At 42.0% G+C, this 22,482-nt stretch overlaps 2 protein-coding genes across 2 annotated transcripts in view; both read left to right on the top strand.

Moving 5' to 3' along the window:
- espn (espin) overlaps positions 1-11,337 on the top strand; it is an 84,005-nt gene extending 72,668 nt beyond the window's left edge. The window contains exons 12-15 of the mRNA XM_063208821.1: positions 5,504-5,583; positions 6,882-6,890; positions 7,530-7,541; positions 9,273-11,337. Coding sequence (XP_063064891.1) covers positions 5,504-5,583; positions 6,882-6,890; positions 7,530-7,541; positions 9,273-9,420 — 249 coding nt within the window. The 3' untranslated portion in view covers positions 9,421-11,337. The remainder of the gene's footprint in view (positions 1-5,503; positions 5,584-6,881; positions 6,891-7,529; positions 7,542-9,272) is intronic.
- Positions 11,338-12,438: 1,101 nt separating this feature from the next.
- qars1 (glutaminyl-tRNA synthetase 1) lies at positions 12,439-22,265 on the top strand. Its single transcript, XM_063208810.1, has 23 exons — positions 12,439-12,631; positions 13,035-13,185; positions 13,303-13,412; positions 13,698-13,773; positions 13,917-13,981; positions 14,133-14,186; positions 14,982-15,039; positions 15,146-15,217; positions 15,657-15,742; positions 15,859-15,945; positions 16,319-16,418; positions 16,516-16,594; positions 16,949-17,188; positions 17,665-17,757; positions 18,308-18,445; positions 19,130-19,217; positions 19,461-19,607; positions 19,810-19,911; positions 20,138-20,230; positions 20,691-20,818; positions 20,974-21,040; positions 21,526-21,651; positions 21,934-22,265. Exons 1-23 carry the CDS (start codon positions 12,521-12,523, stop codon positions 21,982-21,984), a joined length of 2,322 nt encoding a protein of 773 aa, XP_063064880.1. The 5' UTR covers positions 12,439-12,520; the 3' UTR covers positions 21,985-22,265.
- The last annotated feature ends 217 nt before the right edge of the window (positions 22,266-22,482 follow it).

Below are 22,482 nucleotides of genomic sequence, written 5' to 3'. Positions count from 1 at the left end.
AGACTGGTGCGACAGCTTCGAGGACGTCAAGGTGAAGTACTTTGGGAGTTCCCCCGAGGGTGGAGGGTTGCTGAGCGGCTCAGAGATTGTCCTTCCACCCGAGTTGCTGAAAGAAGGACAGCAGCAAATGCCCACACCTGTGCCTCCTCCACCTCCTCCAGCAACAGCACCTGCACCTGCACCGGCACCCTCCAAAGAGGTTGTGAAAAGCACCGAAGTGGCCCCAGTTAAAGATGTCCCAAAGCAGCCCACCACAGTGAATGGTGCATCAGTTGCTCCTAACCCGCCTGCACCTCCACCTCCCCCTCCCCCAGACACCCAGAAACCTGTGAAGGACTCTGTAGAGAAAGCAGAGCAGCAGACACCTGTGCCAGAGAGCAAGGCACCAGAAACCCCCACAGTGGCAAAAGAGGCTGTGGTGAATGGCGCGCATGACACGGGACAGGATGGACAACCACCGCCGCCACCTCCACCACCTGCAGAGCCTTCACAAGAGACAGCAGGAAGTGCATCGCCCAGTCAGGAGCAGAGCACACAACAGCAGGTCCAACCTTCTGTGCAGGTTGTGGTTGAGACTGCCCCTAGTCAACCCACTGCACCATCACCGCGTGAGGAGCCAAATGAAGACACCATCCAGACTATCTATGAACTAAAAGAGTTTAGTAATGAGGAGATCATTCGATATATTGAGCGCAGCTTCACCTTTTGGAAAGAGAAAGAGGCAGAATTATTCGATATTTAAGATTTTATAAAAACAACAGGTAGAAAGGGGACAAAAGCTACTGTTACAGGTGGCTCAAATTATCCTGGCTACCCCTTGACGTTGGTTCAAGAAGGGGTAGGGTCAGTATGTGTTCTGACCAGTGCCTAAAACACGGATTCAATGATCAGGAGATCAGATGACCAGAGTGGTAGTTCAAGACGTGCTAGTATAAAATAGGTTATCTATTTTAAACGAGAAAGCCTTTGAATGCACAGTGGGATACATTTTGTGTATAACCATCACATATACAGAATAAACCAACATTTATTCTATTTTCCATTGAGGGCAGCTATAGAGATGTAAAGTAATGGATAAAGTGCTAATTGGTTTGATTTCTTCAGAGCTGCTGCTCAAGAGCTGTTTTTATGATAACTTCAACAATACATTACACTGACCAATCTGTTATTAAGCCCTGAGGTGAGCAAAAGCAGTAATTCCGTTAAGAAATGAGGGGCATTTTTTACAAATAATCATCTTTATAAGACGTTAAGGAAGCATTACAGATAGACAAATACATATAAATACGCTCTCCGATGTCATCTTGACAAAAAAAACATGTAAGGTTACCTGACTGATGCCATCTGACCAATTGCCTGTTGCTGTAAAAATCCATCTGTCTCAAAATATCTGTACATGACAGATTCTGTCATGGCACAGTGCTGTTGCTGTGTCTGAAATGAGGAAAAGGCTACAACATGAACGTTTTGAGCAGGAATCATGTACTGTTCTAGCCTAGAAATCTAGATGCCCCTAGTGGCCTCAGCTTTCAGCTGTAGGGGTTTAGCTCGCTAGGCTAGTAATGTTCAGGTTGTTTGATTAAGATAAAAGGAAAAAGTGTACTCGTCGGGTTTCATTGGTTCAGAAAGAAAAGCACATATGCATTGGTGATGAAATGGTGTATTTCAGTGCTAAGTGTTTTAAAACGTTTCAACTTGTAGTTATTTAAACCCACGTTAATTTTTGAGCATTAGCTCAATTGCCAGTAAATATAGTATCCACGCCAGATGTCTGTTTCAAATATGTTAACAGGCAGCTTAGTGGATCACTTGGCACAAAATATGTTGTTTGTCATTTTTAGGTTTGACAAGGGTTTAAATGTGTACATTTTTCAAATGAAGTTTTTTTGTGTGATATGTTTCTATTGATGTTTTTTTCAATACAATACATAAGAAGATAAGAATAAAATATGAAAATGAGATGTTTGGCTTTATAATTCTCTGTAAGGATAGTTGTGCATACCTTGAAACTTAAAGGCACACTACGTATGTAACATTTTCCTGTCAATGAATTACCTTAACTAGCCAAACAATGCTTAGACGAGTCATTAACTCTCTCAACCACTCCCGCTGTCTGTGGGACGAGTCATTAACTCTCTCAACCACTCCCGCTGTCTGTGGGCTGAAAAACACTCCTAAAAAGTCCATACAAAGTCTCAGAACATTTTGAGATTTTATTACACATACATTCAAGATAATGGAGTGATTACTACTTTTTGAGAGTACACGCACCAAGCAATACACAAGTGTTAAGTGCAGGCGCAGACGCCGACCTTTGTTGGTCTTTTGTCATTACACATACATTGGAACGACAGTGTGGATTTTCAGGAACTAGGGGAAGCACCAAGTCATTCCATTCATTGCTAATTCCAATATTCTGCAACACACAATTTTGCAATAATTTGCTACACAAAGATAACGACCACATTGAAGTGTAGGCATTATTCTGCTGAAGATGCGTGCTCAGACGGCGCCATGAAATCTCTTCATGCCCTTTTCCACTGCCCATTTTCTACCCGGTAGGACTACTGCTCAACACGGCATGGCTCGGCCACCGTTAATTCTCTTTTGATTAACCAAGTACAACACGGCACAGCTCGAAAACTAGCCCTCGTTTTTTTTCGGCTGGCTTAACCGAACTGAGCAGGTACTTTTGCTGCCTACTACTCACAAATGTGTGTGTCAGCTTCCCTGTGAATCAAAAAACATGGTGGACACCTGATAAACTACCTTAAAATTCTCTTTAGTTTGACAGTTTTACTTTGAAATTAAAATCGAAGCTTGAAATCAACATTGTGGAATCCAAATATGATGTTGCTCCAACAATTAATAACCTACTTTTATAATTAGATCTGTCGGCCTTACGCTAGTCAAATAGCCTAAGTAAAGTAATGCTATACGTGACAATGCCAAAAGCTTTACTCCAACTATATTCTGGGTAATACGTTTGCAATGGAAACAAAAACCAGAATGACTGAACACCACCACTCAGCTCGACACAGCACTCCATGACACGGCCTGGTTGTATGTGGAAAAGTAGCCTGATTGTCATCGACTTTCAAATCTCTCCAAGACTTGGCCTGACCAAGAGCATAACAATTAGCATTTCCCAAACAGCATGATTGACCTGCATCCCTTGGTCTGCTACTGGTCATTTTCTTCACGACAAAGTGGGAGGAGTTCCCGATTTTTCGGGAGCTCAGAAACTATATTTGTTTTGCTCCTAGCCTGACTAGAAGCAACACTGAAGGTGAACAGGTAGAATTTATTTCACTGAAGTGAGCAGTGAGTTAGCAAGTTGGACCGGTTTGCAAAGAGCTTTCGAGTCCCCTGCTGCTCCTGTGACAGTAGCTTAGCGGCGGGGGTAATGAGGTTACATCAGCATGATGACCTTTGGTCCTCTTCCAGGCAGTCGCTACAGGTGTATGGTGTTACACGGGTAACTATAGCCCATCTCTATATATGGAACGCAGCTAATGTCAGTAGGAGTCTGGGTGGGCCTTGCATGTTTTTTTTAGGACATAGCCTTACATTTGGCCTCACAAAGCTTCATAGACCTAGAGCTGTGCATGCCTTGGTGAACCAACCACAAATATGCAGGTGATGCCTTAACCCATTAAAACACGGCATTATTAATTTGCTGTTACCAGAATGGCAATGACCGAGTCGTAGTGTATCACTAAAGGCCCTGTGTTAGGTCATAGTACAGTAGTACTATGGTAATTAACCATTCAATGACTATTACAGTGTGTTTCAGATGGTACAGCGTGCACTAAGAGGCTACATTGATGCAGGTAGAGTAGTTTATAAGGTAGGGGTCAGGGATGGTATGGCGCAGTTGTTGACACACAAAGTGGATATTAGATTACACGCCGTGGGCTAAGATAACGCTGGACAAACAGCACAGAACAATCAGTTGTGTGCTGAGCCCTTATTAAACACATCAGAAATGCACCGGGTGATAAAAGTGCACTTGTGCTTTTATTCAAAGCTGCTTATCAAGCAGGCACACACGCCCATAATCCCAGCTCATGTAACACCAAGTCACCCCTTTCATGCTAATGCTAACCTTAGTATAAAACCTGTTGCTATCTCAGTGACTGAGCATCCTTATGCTTCTCTTATGTTTGCTTGATCTAGTTGCTTAGTTGCTTTTCCTGCCTGTCACATGTCTTGATTCATTTTGGCCCTTTTCTGGTGCTGTAATTCCCTTGGGAATGATAAAAAATTAAGGGGGCAGGGTATTATCTTACACGAGTAGTCCAGGGCTGAGCAGTGAAAAGGGCCGATGAGAGCCGGGTTTGGGTAACCTATCTGGACGCAGGAGAAGATCAGATGGCCAAGATGGCGGCTCTATACACACACCAACCTGATTAGCGTTGTACTCTAGTAGTGTGTGTGTGTGTGTGTGTGTGTGTGTGTGTGTGTGTGTGTGTGTGTGTGTGTGTGTGTGTGTGTGTGTGTGTGTGTGTGTGTGTGTGTGTGTGTGTGTGTGTGTGTGTGTGTGTGTGTGTGTGTGTGTGTGTGTGTGTTTGTGTATGTTTGTGTGTGTTTGTACCAGGGCTGTAGTCAAGTCCACCTTTGTAGAGTCCAAGACAAGTCCAAGACCAGTACTAGTCAAGTCCGAGACAAGTCCGAGTCCAAAGAGGTTCGAGTCCGAGACAAGACCGAGTCCAACAAGATTCGAGTCCAAGTCAAGTCCGAGTCACATGTCGGTCAGTGTTTGACAATGAAAAGGATGAATGTCAATAGTGTGAACCTTAGAAGATAACCTATATGGCATGGATGTGAAGACAAAACTTGTTTGTTATTGGATTTCAAGCTCCACTATGATGGCCAGTGTTCTAAACAAAACTTAATGACAGACCCGACGAGTCCAAAAGCCTAATTTGGCAAGACCATTGTCCGAGTCCAAGACAAGTCCGAGTCCAAACAATACAGAGTCCGAGACAAGTCCAAGTCCATAAAAAAACGGACTTGAGACCGGACTCGGGCCGAGTCCGGACTCGAGTACTACAGCCCTGGTTTGTACGTGGTGGGGGGGACAAGGGTGAGGGAGAGAGCATGTGTGTATGTGTATTTTTGTATGTCAATGCAGGATGTTGTGTGCGTATGAGCATGTACACGTATGTGTATCTGTCTGTGCTTGTGTATGTGCAAGACAGAGATAGAACAAAAATGGTAGAGATGATGCTTGTATGTGGGTGTAAATAACATGCAGGACACATAGCAAACATTACACACAGCAAAAGTACATTCTACAGATACAACCTTCACCATTTCAGCAGATGTACTACAAGAGAAGGTGAAGTCCTTTATTATCCATTTCATTTACTATCCATATATTTATTCCCTGAGAAACAGTTATTCATGTCTGTCTGCATGTACATATTACTCTAAGTAACAAGTGTAAAATCAATGAATTAGCCTCATCCCCTGCACTGTGTGTATGGTTGGTTCTCAGGCTGATGCAGAGGCGGCACGGCTAGCCTCCATGCCCGCCTGGAGGAGAGACATCATGAAGAAGAAGCTGGAGGACGAGAAGTGAGTGACACAGACGCCGACCTGACCTGACCTGGCCTGACCTGGCTTGACCTCCAGCTGTCCTCTCAGCTGTGTCCTGTCCTCTCATGTCTGTCCCCCTGGTCTCTAGCCTCAGCCTGTGCCCTCTCCTCTCCGTTCTGTGTCCTCAACGTCCTTCTGAGGCTGCGTGCACTTGCATCCCTCTGCTTTCCATGGGCAGCTTCTTTCCCTCTACTCTTCATGTGTGATATCCTCTGATATCACGTGATATCCTCCAGTATCCTCCTCTTGATATATAACATTGTTTTTCTGTGTTTCTCTCTTTCACTGCATCCCTCTGCTTTCCATGGGCAGCTTCTTCCCCTCTACTCTTTATGCGTGATATCCTCTGATATCATGTGATATCCTCCAATACCCTCCTCCTCTTGATATACGTATAACATTTTTTTCTGTGTTTCTCTCTTTCACTGACTAACCCTTTGAGTAGCACATGCTTGTTTCCATTGGAAAAAGGGTCACAGAAGGAATTCATTATTTTTGAGCATTCCGAAAGTGCTTTAAGTCTCAAAGTGTGTTGCATACATTATAGTCAACATGAGATCAGAGACTTTGTTAAAATATATATATATGTTTGCAATCCAAATGTACTGTATACAAAAGTGTATCCATGTATCCAATATTTTGACTTAAATGCCTGCCACTTCAGAGCTCTGCAGAGAAATTGGAAACAAGCATGTTCATAAGATGGCAATTTATTATTTGACATTCATGTTTCTAAATAGTCATGGAGCCATAGCATTTGTAAGATGTCTTATCTATTGTAGGATGGTATGTCACCGAACTGAGTACAACCCTCACATATCTGTAGATTTGACACAATGAATAGTAGCCAGCGTACAACTTGTACAGCCACTTCAATTTATTGTTCACTGAAATAATTTGAAATACAGTCATTCATGTCTCAAAATGTACCTCACAAAAGTGAGTACACCCTATGTTAAAATCCCATAAAGAGAATTATGATCTGCTTCTGTAGTCACAGTACATGTTGACATGGCTTTCCAAATTGACATTATTAAAGCCGCCCCGAAGCATGTCAGTGTCACTACCATGTTTGATTTTACAGACCGGTAACTTTTCTTGATACAAATCACTTTTTACCACCATACATGCTTGACATCATCTAAAAGCTGATTTGTTTATCTTGGTGTCATCTGACCACACAACATGGTTCTGGCAACCCTTAATGTTACTCTAGTTGTCTCTGATGAGGCCAAGACAAACAAATTTGCTTTACGTAGATGGTGTCAATTGTGTAGTGGTAGAAAGTGATTTATACTTTTCACCTGAAGGAATATGCATGTCAACATGTGCTGCAACTACTGAAGCACATCATGATACTCTGTATAGGATTTCAGTCAAATTTCACATACAGTACATCTCTCAAAATCTAAACATTCCATGTAAGGCAGGGATGAAACGCACACTGATGAGCTCCCTTTTAATCCCTTTTAATTTCAAAACGTTTTGGGCCAACACGGCCCCTTCTCAGACACTCTCTAAGAGATTGTAATCTGGAGTAGGCTACTCATTTTTCTGCGTAAATGTTAAAACATTAATGACTGTATTTTCATTTTTTTTTAGTGAGCAACAAATTAAAGCAGTTACATCCTGTATGTTGTATACAGTACGTAGGTTACTATTCATTGTGTCAACGTGAAATGTCTTTAATGTTGTCCTATGACAAGATATACTTACAAATCTGCAGAAATGTGACACTTCTGTTACATACTGTATCTACTGTATGACATGTATGCATATGTGTATATAAATGTATATATTATATTCAAAAATAGTTGTAAATACGAATTGCATTTGGTGTTTTGCCCGGGTCCGGTAGAAGTAGTAATGTGCCTCATATGTGTACTTATCTTTCTTCTATGTTTGTTACCCAATTGGTTGGACAGAGAACAGAAGAGGTAAGAATGTTTTTCTTTCATATTTTTACAATGTAGTTATGCATTTTCATCATGTTGTTTATATTGGATGTTTTCACAATGTCAAAGTTAACCCAGTTTTCACACGTTCTTAAAATAATATGTGTATGTGCATGCTGCCAATTCTAAAGGAGTTCACTCATACAGACCTCTGTCCAAAAATAATTCAATAGTGTGATGGTAGTCCGATTCAATAATTGACTTTATTCTTTATGTCAATTGAACAGCTGTGTGCACACACAGGCGCTTAGTTACAAACAATTAAGATTCTCTACCCAGTTTCCAAGGCTACAGTAACTGCCATCATTTAGATTATTACACAACATAAAAATACAGTCTCCCAAGTTATATTGGTAGAGTTGGTGAAACGCAGACATCATAGACACAGAGATTAGAACAGAAATTACAGAGATGTTTTGACTATGTCAAAAGAGAAGTAACAAATGCAGTCTAAACGTGATTTCTATGGGAGATCTGCTTCCTGTTCTCTTCATGCATTGTGAACTTCAATCCAGTGTTCCAGCGACAATAACACTAAATAAATGAACAGATAGATATATCAGTGGAAGGTCACCGTCTCACTCCACTAGCACTCAGTGAAGAATTAAATTATGCACAATGTGCTCCACTACTGCAGCAGCTACTCGCTGACCTTACAGTAATGGGGGACAAGAGGACAACAAATGAGTTTGTGACTAGACATCTGCCCAGACGTTTTACATAAAGTACCTTCATACGGAAGATAGGAAAGCAGTCATCATGTCTGTGAATTCACGATGAATAGAGTAGTCTGCAAATGGCTGCGAGCTGTACTTATTGGTGATTTACTGGACTTGTGACTGAATGAGCGAGTGAGAGAGTGAGGCATTCTAGTTTCTAATTCTCTGATGATTAAGGGCGTATTCACACCTACCCCGTTTGGTCCAGACCAAACGACCAAACAAAGTGAACTATCGGACTTTCCTGGTCTGAATACGCCCTAAAATACATGATTTAGTTCCAAATAAAACAAATCACATGCTTAAACTAACAGAGTCATAATGAGGCCTTTAACCCATTTTAACCTGACGCACCTGCAAAAAACGCCCGCTAAATGACTAAGCCCTTTTTGGGAAAAGGTGCCATCAGCCTATAAAATCCTAAATATCTCAGCCTCTGAAGAATATGAAATAATGAAGTTGCAAAATGAGTTGCACTTAAAAGCTAAGACCTTCATACTGCATTATAATGTTTCATTATATTCTGACATACTCACATGTTTAATTTTAAAAATCTCAAATTTCAAGAGCCTGAATGCTGTCTCCATGCAGCTCCAGGTGCCTAGGTCAATGTAGCGTATACACGGCATCCAGCATCAATGGGTTAATGGACTTTTTCAGCAGTGACAGTCAATGGTTATTGTGAAGATATGGCTGTGTTGGATCTGGTGTATTGGCAACCTTTTGTGTTCTCCACATATCGCTGTCTCCCTTGTTGACGTTGCCACCTAGTGGTGTGTTTTTAAAAAATCCATTTGAGTCTTGTCTATCGAGTTCAATGTGGCAATTTATTATAATCCCCATATTAATCTACATCCCATTAAACAAACACAAATAAGTTACACACAAATAAATGAATAAATATAATTCATATACACTTTGTATGCTATGATCACAAACAAAAAAAGTCAACAGAAGGACTAAAACCCCTCCCCCTTTTCTTGCGACCTTCCAGGAAAGAGGAAGAGAAGGCCAAGATGCAGAAGGAGAGTGTGGAGAAACAGGAGCAGGAGCGACTACGGACCTTAGGCTACGACGAGTCCACACTGGCCCCGTGGCAAAGGCAGATCATCCTGAAGAAAGGGGACATTGTAAAACAATAGAAGCTCCTCATCCCACCACTAGCACCACCAGCTCCCCCCTCGCTGCCCCCTGTCCTCTCCTCAGTCACAGCCACTGCCCACCAGGCAACCACAACCACAACTCCAGCCACCCCACCCGCCCGCCCACTTCACAGGTCCCAGGTCTGATCTGCAACCCCAATAGGCCAGAATAATCTGGACTGACTCCCCAGCCTAGCTTGTTGTTGTATCATTGAAGCATTGCGTCCACCAGCACAGCATGGTCCGGTGAGCCCAAAGGCTTGCATACTTTAAAAAAAAAAAGCATGTACACTCTTCAACCTGCGCCTGCATAGCTCATAGAGGATGGATGGTAACAATGCATGTGGCTGCACATCAAATACTGTACTACCATGCTGATGGGGATCGGTTTACTAGACCCGTGTCGTATCATCATAGACTTGTAGTTGCACATTGTTATGTGTATGGTAGACTGAAACCACACCACACGTACATACAGTACACTACACACAGACTTGTTTTGCTACATGCTTTGTCCTTTGTAATTGTGCAGCTACTGTATAGATCTCGATGCATATCATTCTACCGACATAAATATTTCAGCAAATGTACAGAACTTCTACTACTACTACTACTACTACTATGACTACTACTACTACTGACTCCAACTATATCTGTGCAATGCTTATTTCATTAATATAATATGCATAAATGTGATGTATAAATATATCTTCTTGTCTACGTAAGTATACATTTAATCAACCCTACAGGACAATATATGGCACTGATTCAATGAGGAATATGTTGATAATTTCTTTGTTTTTTAGACTGAGAGGTTCCATAGACATAAGAGTTTTAAAATGTGCAAGCATTTATCACCCTGATAAACGATGATCAATATTTAACATGACATAAAGAAACCTAATTATAATCTTGTATGAAGGCACATCTTATTGTTCTCAATGTTAAGCTTTTTGGCTTAGGCCAGAAAACACTGCCAAACTGGAGAGAGCTCCAAGAAGAGCTGTGTTCAGACTAAGACACACTTACTAGACTCATCCGCATGTGCAATGAGAAACATGTATGAATTTCAGCCGTGCAATATTATTTACAGAGAATGTGGGCCATTAACATGGGCGTAAAGGTTCCCTTGTTATCACTGTAGCGATATGTACTGACTTTTGAAAACAGATATATGGCATTTCTGGGGTGCATTTCTCAAAAGCGTATTGCAACTACATTAGCTACTTTGTTGGTTGCAATGAAATTGCTAATTGGCAACTACTGAAGTTGCTAACGGCTAACAACTACGCTTTCGAGAAATGCGCCCCTGTCCTGTTGTTGGACTAAAAACATGCCTTTGGTTTCATTACTCTCAGTATGTTGACCAAATTAATGGTATATATGTACATACTGTCATCATCACTATCAGATCTCTGTCATGGCTCTTTCATATACTTTCAGATGGATATCATAATGAGTGTGCAATGTCATTATTAATCCCAGCTAAGTACAGTAGACCTCAGAGAAGTGCCGGATGTGTCTTTTTGAATGTGTGTACATATGGTCTCTGTCCTTTGTCATAAAATGTGCTATAGATAAACTTGTCATATTTTGAGTGTACATTTTTCGATTGTAAAAAAAAAACAGACACCTAAATTATATACATATAATATATTAATCTAGTGATGCATGGTCCTTGTTGAGTTATCAATATTGAATTAACTTCATTGGATGCCATATTGATGTTGAAAATTGAAACGATGTAAACGTCATTGCCATTAGAAGATTTTCTACATAACTACTGTACATAGTGAGACTTCCTGAACCAACTGAACACCCCTTTACTGTAACTGTGACCAACATTGCATTGGTTTCCTGTTTCAACCTTGCTCACAGAATATCTGTTTATTAAAGTAAAACTTCATCCACAGACTGTCAGAAGTAATTCAAATAAAATGTGTAAATCATTTTGTCGTGTTCTTTAAAAAAAAACAAAAAAAACATTGTGTGCCACTGATCAAGTAGGCTAGATGTTGGATTATTGGTGTAATCTATGTATTCTGCATACTGTATCATCATGCATGTATAAATCATGATATATATAATCATGCAGTTTTTGGGTTAAAAGTCATCAGACAGAGCAGAAAAGCACCCTCTTACTTATTCTGCTCAGTAAAAAGTTTAATGTCCCGTCCAGGTTATAGGCCTAAAATGTTTCAGTCAAACTGACTACAATAAGGGCTTCAGATGACTTTGTCCTGGACCCAGCAAAGCTGTCAGTGCCAGCCCTGCTTGTCACTCCTGTCCTGCAGCATGAAATAACCTTGATCACACTTAAGGTTTCTTTTTTTTTAATTGAAAGAAGAATCTGATACAAAAACAGAATCAAGCATACAGATAACAGCTATAGCACATCCACATCCTAAATGTTAGGATTATCTATGTTGTTGTGGGAGTATAAAGACACACTTCGTATAAGGTTGGCCTACCACCTGTCATTGTTATGACAAATGAAATTCCATATCATATTCCATTTGTGGTGCATTGATTAATTTGATTAATCTTGATTCTGGTCAATTTTAATTAAATGTAATCATTTGCAATATAGGAATTAAGCATAGATTGTAGAATAGAATTTGCCTGTATGTGGCAACTCTCAATGCAATTAAGGAATGTCGTTCACTTTCACATAATAATACCTAAAGCAATATGAGCTGACATTCAAGCATGAAGTAGTCTTTCTACGATTGGGTTCAGACACATTTGACTTATCATTTTATTAGATTTGATTAGTGGTTAGGCTAGGCTACTAAAATAACTAGTCTTATAGACTAGCTACTTGGTTCCTTCCTACCCTACCAGCAGGTTACATTGTATTCTATTATATACTGTGATAAATGTGTTTCTTTTTATATTAAATGTTTCACATTGTGTCAAATGTGGAAACTGACGCAATTTCACGGCCAGTTACCTGTCACATCCTGTACTTTCGACTGTGTGATTGGACAGCAGCGCTGTTTCCGTGAATGCTGTCCCGCCTCCATCTCAAAGCGTCCCAGAGTTCCTCATGCTGGCTAGTGGCTAGTCGTTCTGTATCAGGAGTGGCATGCTGTGAAACATGGCTGATGTAACAGCGCTTTTTGTGTCTATCGGGCTCAGCGAACAGAAAGCAAAGGAAACTATAAAAAATGATGCCCTTAGCTCGACATTGAAGGATGCCATTTCCCAGGTAAGTAGAGAACTGAATAGAGTTTGGCTGACCGGCGATAGCTAAGCTTCCTGCCTAGCTCAGTGAGCTCAATTGCAGCCTTGTGTGAGCCCCTGTGGCCGCATCTCCTCCGTCTTTCTACCTCTGGTTCGTAGTGGTTTGACATTTTGTTGCTGTTGGTTTGTAAAAGCCGTATGTGTAAGTGGACTGTCTCAATTGAGCTCCAAATCCAATCTATCTAAACTTGTTGACGTGCTGACGTATAATATTGTGCAGCATAGAAATGGCTCCGGGTGTCAGCATGCAACTAACCAGAACTATGGCATTAAAACACATCCTGACTTGTCAGTTGTGTGATTGACATACAGCAATTATTGCGGTGATAAGTAAAACTTGGAAATATTTCCTTATTGTATTCCTTCAGGCACAAAATGTGGTGGGATCTACCGCGATTGACAAAGCCATGGGCACACTCCTGTACAGCATGGCTTCACGTCTCAAAGATACAGGTCGCCTGGGCTTCCTGACGGAATACATTGCCAAACACAAGATAACGTCCGAATTACAGCTTGCAGGTAAACCCAAATGTGGAAGTTGTTGAAAATGAGACACCCTCAGTTAAGTTTTACACTTCTAAGGTGTCCTGTCAAGCAGACCTACTTATAGGCTATTTTTTCTTCTTGTACTCAAAGCTGCCTTGGAGTTTGTGAAGAGCCATCCTCAAGACCCCTTGGACAGCAGTGCATTCGAGTCCTCCTGTGGTGTGGGTGTGGTTGTTACCCATGAGCAGATAGAGGATGCGGTATGTCAGCCACAACCACCGTCCTCATGTCATGTCACATTAATGATTGCTTAACATAGTTGTCAATATTGGCATCAGAATAGCAAACAAAACATTTCCACATATTTCATCAGAACCCTGTGTGATCTGCACAGGTAGAGGAAATGCAGTTTCTATTTACTTTCTGAAGCAGAGATGGGCACATCTGATGGTCATCATCACTGAAATGATGATGGTACTTGTAGCATTATCATATAACTCATAGAGCCATGATGCTGAGCCGAACACGCTTTCTTCTTTCTTTAGGTTGAGCAGGTGATCAAAAAGTACAAGAACCAGCTGCTGGAGGAGAGGTATCGCTTCAACATGGGATTGCTTATGGGTGAGTGAGCTATTCCACTTAGCACAGGAACCAAAGCAGTGGGTGATTTCCTTTCGGCCTAGATTGTTAGATCCAGTGTCATGTTTGGTGCAGACTTTGTGTCTGCTAGACTATAACAGTGTGGTGTGGGACTACTTTTCCAGGTGAGGCCCGTACTGGCTTGAAGTGGGCTGATGGGAAGGTCATTAAGAACGAAGTGGATTTGCAGGTAAGTTTGTATTTAGGTTTGCGTGTTTGTGGTTGGCTGCGTCTGTTTGATTATGCACACGTGTATAAGAAAATAGACACGTCAAAATTTACAAATTCAATGTGTCCGAATGCCAATTTTGTATGAAATTGTGGCTCTCTGTTTTGGATAGGTTTTGCATCTTTTAGGTGCCAAGACCGAGGCAGACTTTGAGAAAAAGCCCAAGGTGAGTTACGCTTCCAATATATACAGTTTGAAACCCTAAAATATATGTTGGCCACGGGTACCAAGACACTGAAAGGTTCTGAACATCGAGTTCAGCTTGCTTTGACATTTCAAGCGAAGGGATCATAATGAGACCACTTCTAGTAATTATTGTGCTGAGACCAATGAAACCACCTCTGTATCTGGATTCTCTTTTGGTCAGTTTGAGACACCGCTCACACATGGGGAACTAGATCCATGCATCCAAATCACTGTTCACTTGTTTTGTCTGGCATCAGAGTTTGTCCTCACACTTGTCCTCACACTTGCTCAGGAGCTCCAAATCAATGGAGAGAAAGAACTAGAGATGGTTTTAAGGGAGCTGGGCAAGGCAGGTTGGAATACACCCATAATTAAGCCTGTCACTATACTAGATTCTTGGAATACCTCTTGGCGATCTGAAGGCCCTCAGGCTCTGGCCAGTATGCATTATTAGGGTGGTGCCTCAGAGCAGAAGCCACAAGAAAGACTGTGGTTAAGAAGATGCGTCACTAGTATTATCACAAGCCTCCCTCAGACTGAAATTGAAAGCAAAAACCATACGTGTGAAACTCATTTGTGTCTGCTGCCCTGTATCTTATCTGCACAATTGTTAGTCTAAGCAATGACACACTTTCCTAAGTTGTAAATGCTGCTCCATTTTTGTTGTAAAAGAATTCTTGAGACAAAGTGTGTACATTGTGCTATATTGTGCATTATACAGGGCCCTGGTATTGACTTTGACACTGTAAAACATGATCTGTAATTTGTGCCACAGGCCCCCAAAGCCAAGGCACCGGAGAAGGAGAAGAAGGAAGTGGAATTGGCTGTAAATGGTCAGTAATGGTTAATGCACTGATACATGATGCAAAAATATATTGTTGGCATTGTGGCTCAATAAGTCACTTGTTTGTTTGTTTGTTTGTTTGTTTGTTTGTTTAGGGGACATGAAGATGGAGGCCAAGTCACTCTCGGAGCAGTTGAAGGGAGAGGCTTTGAAGTTCCATAAGCCAGGTGAGATGAGCTTATACATGGAGCTTCATAAACTTTATGCCTCTTGTCTTCACCAGTCCAAAGGCTGGAGCATGCTTACTGCAGAATTGGATGCACACAAACACGTTGCATATTGTATGGCAATTTTGCGTGGGTGCTCACTTGAACCCAAGGTGCGCAGACGCGTGCGCACAGTGCAACATTGACACTACCGCTAGAGACGATTTTCCAAGCGTTCACATTGAGGTTCCAGTAGAATAGAATCAAACAACGGTGGGGAATATTAATGAGCGTATCGTTGGCTATCTGCCCCCTAGACGACGCCTCCAGTATTGTGAGTAGTGCTACAATACTTCTGCAGCAAGCATGTTCACTTGTTTGCACATGGTTGTAATACGTTAAGTACATGTAAGTCATACAGCAGGCATATTCATGCTTTAAAAGTGTTGTGTGTCTGCAGGTGAGAACTTTAAGACGGAGGGATATGTTGTCACCCCCAACACCATGGACTTACTCAAGAAGCACCTGGAGATTACGGGTGGACAGGTTTGTCTGTTTGAGTTTCTCTTATTGTGAAGAAGATTCTGAGACCCGCCAAAGATGCCCATTCATTTAATGTGTCTTTAATGTGACATCTGTGTTCTTCTTATTACTAATTTCAGGTCCGCTCTCGGTTCCCCCCAGAGCCCAATGGCATTCTCCACATCGGACATGCCAAAGCCATCAACTTCAATTTCGGTTATGCAAAGGTAAAATGATAATCAGAAAAACACATGCAGACACAATGAACCAACACTTCATGCTTTGCCTGGCGTGGTGGGGTTACAACTAAGTAATTGTAGTGTAATAGAGATACTTAATTGAACCCGCAAAAATTCCCACTCTTTTTCTTTTACAAGCCAAAACTGTCGTAATTACACCACCTAGTAGATCAGCCTTGTAGTTTCATTTTCCTAGCAAATTAGTCACATGACGTGATACTGCTTGCATAACTTTAAGTGACTTTCGTGTAAGTGACTAAACCTGCTTTTGAACAGCCTTCCTGCTGGTCAGGCTCTCCATCTGCATGAGGTAAAGCGCTGCTCCTGATGTCATCTCTGCTCTGCTGATCTCTATCCACAGGCTAACAACGGCATTTGTTTCCTGCGGTACGATGACACCAATCCTGAGAAGGAGGAGGAGAAGTACTTCACTGCCATCAAGGACATGGTGGAGTGGCTTGGTATGTAGATTTAGTCATTTGACCATTTTTTTCCATTTTTAAACATTCGGTATATTTTGGACACTATTGTGAAATGTATATGTGTGTGTTTTCTTAGGTTACACACCATACGCCATCACACATGCCTCTGATAACTTCCAGCAGCTGTATGACTGGGCAGAGGACCTTATTCAGAGGTGACTTGAAGCACTGATTGTCCTATCCATCTAGTCTATCTACAGTATTCATCTATCCATCTGATTAATCCATCTTCCTCTTTGCCACATGTATTTTGTGGCTGTGGCTCCCCTCACATACAGTTTGTCTAAGCCAGTGATTCTCTAACTGTGGGCCGTGAAGGTATTCCAAGTGGACCCCGAAATCATTTTCTAAATATCTAAATAATTTGCTGCCATGTTGCTGTTGACCATTTAAGTGAGTTGTGTTGTTTATTGGGCCCGAACATTTGTGAAGATGTCAAGTGGGCCAAAAGTTGGAGAATGTTGGGAACCCCTGGTCTAAGCCACTAAGCAGTCTTATTGCTGCCACAGGGGCCAGGCGTACGTGTGCCACCAGCGCGGAGAGGAGCTGAAAGGCCACAACGTGCCCCCCTCGCCCTGGCGCGACCGCCCCGCGGAGGAGTCGCTGATCCTGTTCCGCAGGATGAAGACGGGCATGTTCGCAGAGGGGGAGGCCACACTCAGGATGAAGATGGTGATGGAGGATGGCAAGATGGACCCCGTGGCCTACCGCATCAAATACACCCCCCATCACAGGACGGGAGACACCTGGTAGGCACTGGTGGCAGCTGGGTTATGATGCAGGAGCTATTCGAAGAGTGCAGTGTCAAATTCAAATCATTCAAGATTCTAGTGGGAATAAGGTTTCAAACATACTGTATAAACATACATTTTTCAGACTGCACAGTTGCATTTTTGAATGCACCCAGGGCTCGATTTGTGTGGGAATGAGGGAGGATGTACTTTTAACAACTGTATTTTCAAACTTTTCTCAGTGGAGAAACCCCCCCAACCCCCATTAATCAGAATCCATCTCTGACCACCCCCCCTGATTTGATTTTACAACTCGACCACTGAATGCACCCTAAGAATAATAATGAAGATTCACAATTGTAAAATAATCACTGACACTATTAGAGGGTTATTGACATCCTACCGATGTTGAAAGGTGGGTTGAGGTTCTGTATTACTTGTGTATGGCAAATCTGCATGCCAAAATAGCACATGACACTCTCCTTTCTTTTCAGGTGCATCTATCCAACATACGACTACACACACTGTCTCTGTGACTCCATTGAACAGATCACACACTCACTCTGTACCAAAGAGTTCCAGGCCAGGTAAGGGTGGGCATATGCATGTTGCGACTGTGGAGACGAATTGTCATTCTTGAACTTCTGTGTTTTTATTGCCGTGGCAATTTAGTCTTTGTCTGTGTACAGAAGAAGATGGACTAGTGGATGAGATCACCTTTGTAGTGAATTATTCTCATTGTATACAGTTGAGCAAAGGTTGAAAAAATATGTATGAAACGAGATAAGATGTGGTTTACAAATGCAACAAGAAAGGGGATACCAATGGTGTCCAGACTCCATATCAGTGCCATAGCTTGCTTATTAAATGTAGACTTTTTGGTAAGGTTGTTTTCATTTTGTGGACAGGTTTTCTGAGAATTTCAGCTGTGTTCATACTAAAAATAGAACATCAGAATTTTGCAATGTAACCTTTTTTTACAGCGACTGAATATCTAATCATTGTGTTCCCTGACAACTTTTTAAAGATAAGTCATATCAGTTTGGAACGTCTGTAGTGGAGTATCTGTGCAACAGTGGCAGGGAGCTGAAGTATAACTATGAATATTACATTTTGATTGCTTTGTTTCCGTTGCAGGCGTTCGTCGTACTACTGGCTGTGTAACGCTCTGGACGTGTACTGCCCCGTGCAGTGGGAGTACGGCCGCCTCAACCTCACCTACACCGTGGTTTCCAAGAGGAAGATCATCAAGCTGGTGGAGGAGGGCATCGTCAGGTCAGCAGCTGCCTACTCTACAACCTTTGCCTGCAAACACAATTTTACCCTCAGCAAATGCTGCCCTACAAAGCAAAAAGGCACAGCAACTGCGTTGTTGTTGAAAATGAGTTCCTGTGATGTTACTGTTAATGACATGCCGGGCTCTAAATTAACCCCCCCCCCAATCTGGCTAGCAGATTTTAATATTACTGGCCAAACACAATAATGGGTCAAAGTGGCTAGTAGGTTGGTCTTTTCTACCATTCAAACTGAAATTTCACGAGCATTTGGTCAGTAGGCTGCTGTTATTTAAAGCCCTGATGACATGTATATCAAAATATGAAGTTAAATGAAATGATTTATCGGCAAAGTGTGGTAATATAGAATTTAGAAAAACGTTCACTGCTCATTTCACTCAGTTTGGAGCTATAATGTCCAGTTATTGCCTTTTTGCTTTGTAGCGTAGAAACAAGTGTAAAACCGTTTTGAGTTTAACACTGAATGAGCAAAGTACTGCAACATGGTACTGATATACATTTGATTCTTTCCGTTGTGTGTATGCAGGCTCTGCTTGTTTGTGAAAACTATAGCTGTACTTATTTTCATGGGTAGTTTTTTTTGCTTGTTTTACGGTTTTGTAGGGAAGGGTGGTGGCTTGTATTGTATATCTGGTTCCTAACCAGATGATTTGTATTATTCCAGGGACTGGGATGATCCCCGCCTCTTCACTCTTACTGCTCTCAGGAGAAGGGGTTTCCCACCACAAGCAGTCAACAACTTCTGTGCACGGGTAAGGACATTTCTTTGATGGGTTACCGTGAGATCTCTATACCACCAGGCAACATTGGTAATTTCAGCAGGCTAATTTGTAAATTCTGATTAAACATTTCTGGCATATAGATTAGGAGAATTATCGGTAGGAGCTATAAAGTTAAAAAAATATATAACAAAGGAGTTACTTCTACTGTAGTAGAGATGGAGGCAAGTGAAACTATTTGGCATGATTGAGTCTTAATAATCTCTCTGTCCTAAGGTGGGGGTGACTATGGCCCAGGTGACCATCGAGCCCCACATGCTGGAGGCCTGCGTGAGGGAGGTGCTGAACGAACAGGCTCCTCGTGTCATGGCCGTATTGGAGCCCCTCAAAGTCACCATCACCAACCTGCCTGCTGGAGCACCGGTGGGTAAACAGCACTCATATGTATACACACACACACGTATTGTATATTCGCACACACACACACACACACACACACGTACAGTATATGCGCACACATACACACCTATACATTTTACACATATACGTACATGTCTTCAAACAGGCCAATTGAGAAAGTTTAGTTCCTTAACATGTGCTGTGTTTTTCATTGATTTCTCTGTAGACGTCAGTGCAAGTTCCTGACTTCCCTGCAAACGAGGCCAAGGGAAGCCATACCGTCCCCTTCTCAAAGGTGGTCTACATCGAGCAGAGCGACTTCAGAGAGGTGCGTATGTGTTACACACTTCCTACATTGTACCTTGTGTTCTGTGTGCTTGCTGTGATACCTGTAGTGTGTGTCCGAATAAATCTGACCAGAAAAGTAAGTGTTGCGATGTTAACCATCCATTTTTTTTAGAATCAATTAAAATAAAAGGAGGAAAAGCAAATGTTTTGATTTGTATTGTGCTTAAACTGTTGCATTTCCTCCCCCTCACTTCTGCCCCCTGCAGGTGATGGAGAAGGGCTACAAGCGTCTGACTCCAGATCAGCCAGTGGGCCTGAGGCATGCCGGCTTCGTCATCTCTGTCCAGCGTGTCATCAAGGTGAGACAATGTACTCCTCTTAGGGTCCATTTCCATATCTAATCTCACATCCTCTCCTTGTGGCCTTGTGACACAATGTCATTGACGATAGGAGTTCATTTCAATATCGGGTCATTTTCTCATTTGTAATTGGGATGTTGAATGGTGGAAAGTCCCACCGACGAGGGAAACTTGGTTTTCTCCATGGAGTCGAGGACAGGAGGTTAAATAGTGAGATGGGGTCTTGGTGTACAAGGGGGCATGGACAGAATCGCCTAACAAACTTTGCATATACTCCCCCTTCCTATGGCAAATAAGTCAGTTAACTTATTAGGGGTGATGTTCTAAAACAAATTAATTGTAGCAAATGGCTAATTTCTCATCTGCATGTCTGGGAAAGTTGACACATAGTCACATGTGTGTGCATGATTAAGTAGACAGTCAAGCTGATCTCTCTCCCTGATTTCCCCTCGTTTCCAAGGATGCCAGTGGTAAGGTGACAGAGCTGGAGGTCACCTGTGCATCCACAGACGCGGCTGAGAAGCCCAAGGCCTTCATCCACTGGGTCAGCCAGCCCCTGAAGTGTGAAGTGCGCCTTTACGAGAGCCTGTGAGTCCTCTGTGTGTGTCTGTCTGTTTGTTTGAGAGGTTATGTGAGGGAACTGAATGAATGGAGAGATGGGTTGGGTTATTAAAATGTTGTGACCTTTCTGTGTGACTGAAGATTGAAGGTCGCCTGTTGTCTGACCTTTCCTCTGTTATCAGGTTCCTGCACAAAAACCCAGAAGACTCGGCTGAAGTGCCAGGAGGCTTCCTCAGTGATATCAACCCTGTGAGTCTGAGATCACTCACTACTTTTCCCCTCATCATTTTGGATTCCCCTCACTACTTTCACTCCACTTGTATTTTTCTTAATTAAAGGTCCACTGTGGAATATTTTTAGTTTCCAGAACTCATGCTGCCCATTCACAAATGTTACCTTTTTCATAAATATTTACCACCACCACCATCAAATTCTACTTTTTCATCATGACTGGGAAAATTGCACTTTTCATACATGAATGAATGTCCATAAATAGACCATTTTAGCTGCAAAACGTACTGCACTTTGGTCCTACTTGTAAATATAACTTTATTATTTAATAAATATTCAATAAATTGTTAAATTTGGCAATAGGCAGCACAGTTTCAATGAGCAGCATAGTTGCAATATTTACTCTGATCACCATCCTACAGTGCCCCTTTTAAAGAGTGTAATGTTCACTTGTTATCTGATGGATCTATCAAGACTTTCATTAACTTTTTTTTTTTTTACAGCATTCTCTGCAAGTTATCAGCAGTGCCTTAGTAGACCAGTCTGTGGCTAAAGCAAAGCTCTTCGATAAGTTCCAGTTTGAGAGAGTGGGCTATTTCTCTGTCGATCCCGATACAACACCCCAGAAGGTGAGGCCGAAAGGAAGAGTTTCTTTTTGCATTCCTATGAAAACTGTGAGTGTGAAATGGAGAGGAGGTTTTGTTAGTATAGAGCATTTCATACACTAGTTTTGTTCCTGTGGATTTTAGACTGACTGTTAGTCTGGAATCGCATGGTTCAGATAGCTGAGGGCTATGGGTGGGACCGAACCATTGTCGTGAATTTGTTTGTCGCAGACTTCACAGCCAATGACTATATGTAAAACCATTGAGACGGCACTTCATGTAACAACATTCATCATCTCCCCACAGCTGGTGTTCAACAGAACGGTCACCTTGAAGGAAGATCCTGGAAAGATCTGATGGGTGGAGCCTCTGCTGGCTTCGGTCTTCAGCGGCCAATGAGCATCAAGGGAAAACTGTGTATTTGTAATCCTCTTCTTCTCTCTGCCACTTTATGCAACTCGCCGTTTTGCACTGGTGCGGGACGGTGGGCAGCAGGGGGTTGCGAAGGATCTTTTCTACCTGTTTTATTGTCACCCTCTTCACACCTTGTCACACCTGTGTGAGGGGTCGATAGCCATACAAAAGGTGGCACTATTTTTCAAACATCTTGAAAAATTAAATGTATTTAATGAAACCAATGACATGTATTGTGATTTTGTCTCACATTCAGGGGCAGATGTTATGGAATTTCTGATGGTATCGAATGTTGTCAAAAAGCTGCTGTTAAAATGGTCAGGAAATGTTTGGATTTCTTTTATTTATTATTTGACATTAGTGGGGAAGCCAGGCGCACACCACTGGGCATAACAAGGGACCACGAGTGTTTTGAAAGCAGACGTGAAAATTAACTCTTTC

The sequence above is a fragment of the Engraulis encrasicolus genome, chromosome 10, assembly GCF_034702125.1.
Source record: "Engraulis encrasicolus isolate BLACKSEA-1 chromosome 10, IST_EnEncr_1.0, whole genome shotgun sequence".
NCBI classification, from domain to species: Eukaryota; Metazoa; Chordata; class Actinopteri; order Clupeiformes; family Engraulidae; genus Engraulis; species Engraulis encrasicolus.
This window is presented reverse-complemented; position numbering and strand designations above follow the sequence as displayed.

Excerpts from the sequence above, each read along its gene's own strand:
- qars1 (XM_063208810.1), top strand. The coding sequence starts at position 12,521 with ATGGCTGATGTAACAGCGCTTTTTGTGTCTATCGGGCTCAGCGAACAG. Across the intron at positions 13,774-13,916 it reads CAACATGGGATTGCTTATGG|GTGAGGCCCGTACTGGCTTG; the intron begins GTGAGTGAGCTA and ends CTACTTTTCCAG. Across the intron at positions 17,758-18,307 it reads ACCAAAGAGTTCCAGGCCAG|GCGTTCGTCGTACTACTGGC; the intron begins GTAAGGGTGGGC and ends TTTCCGTTGCAG.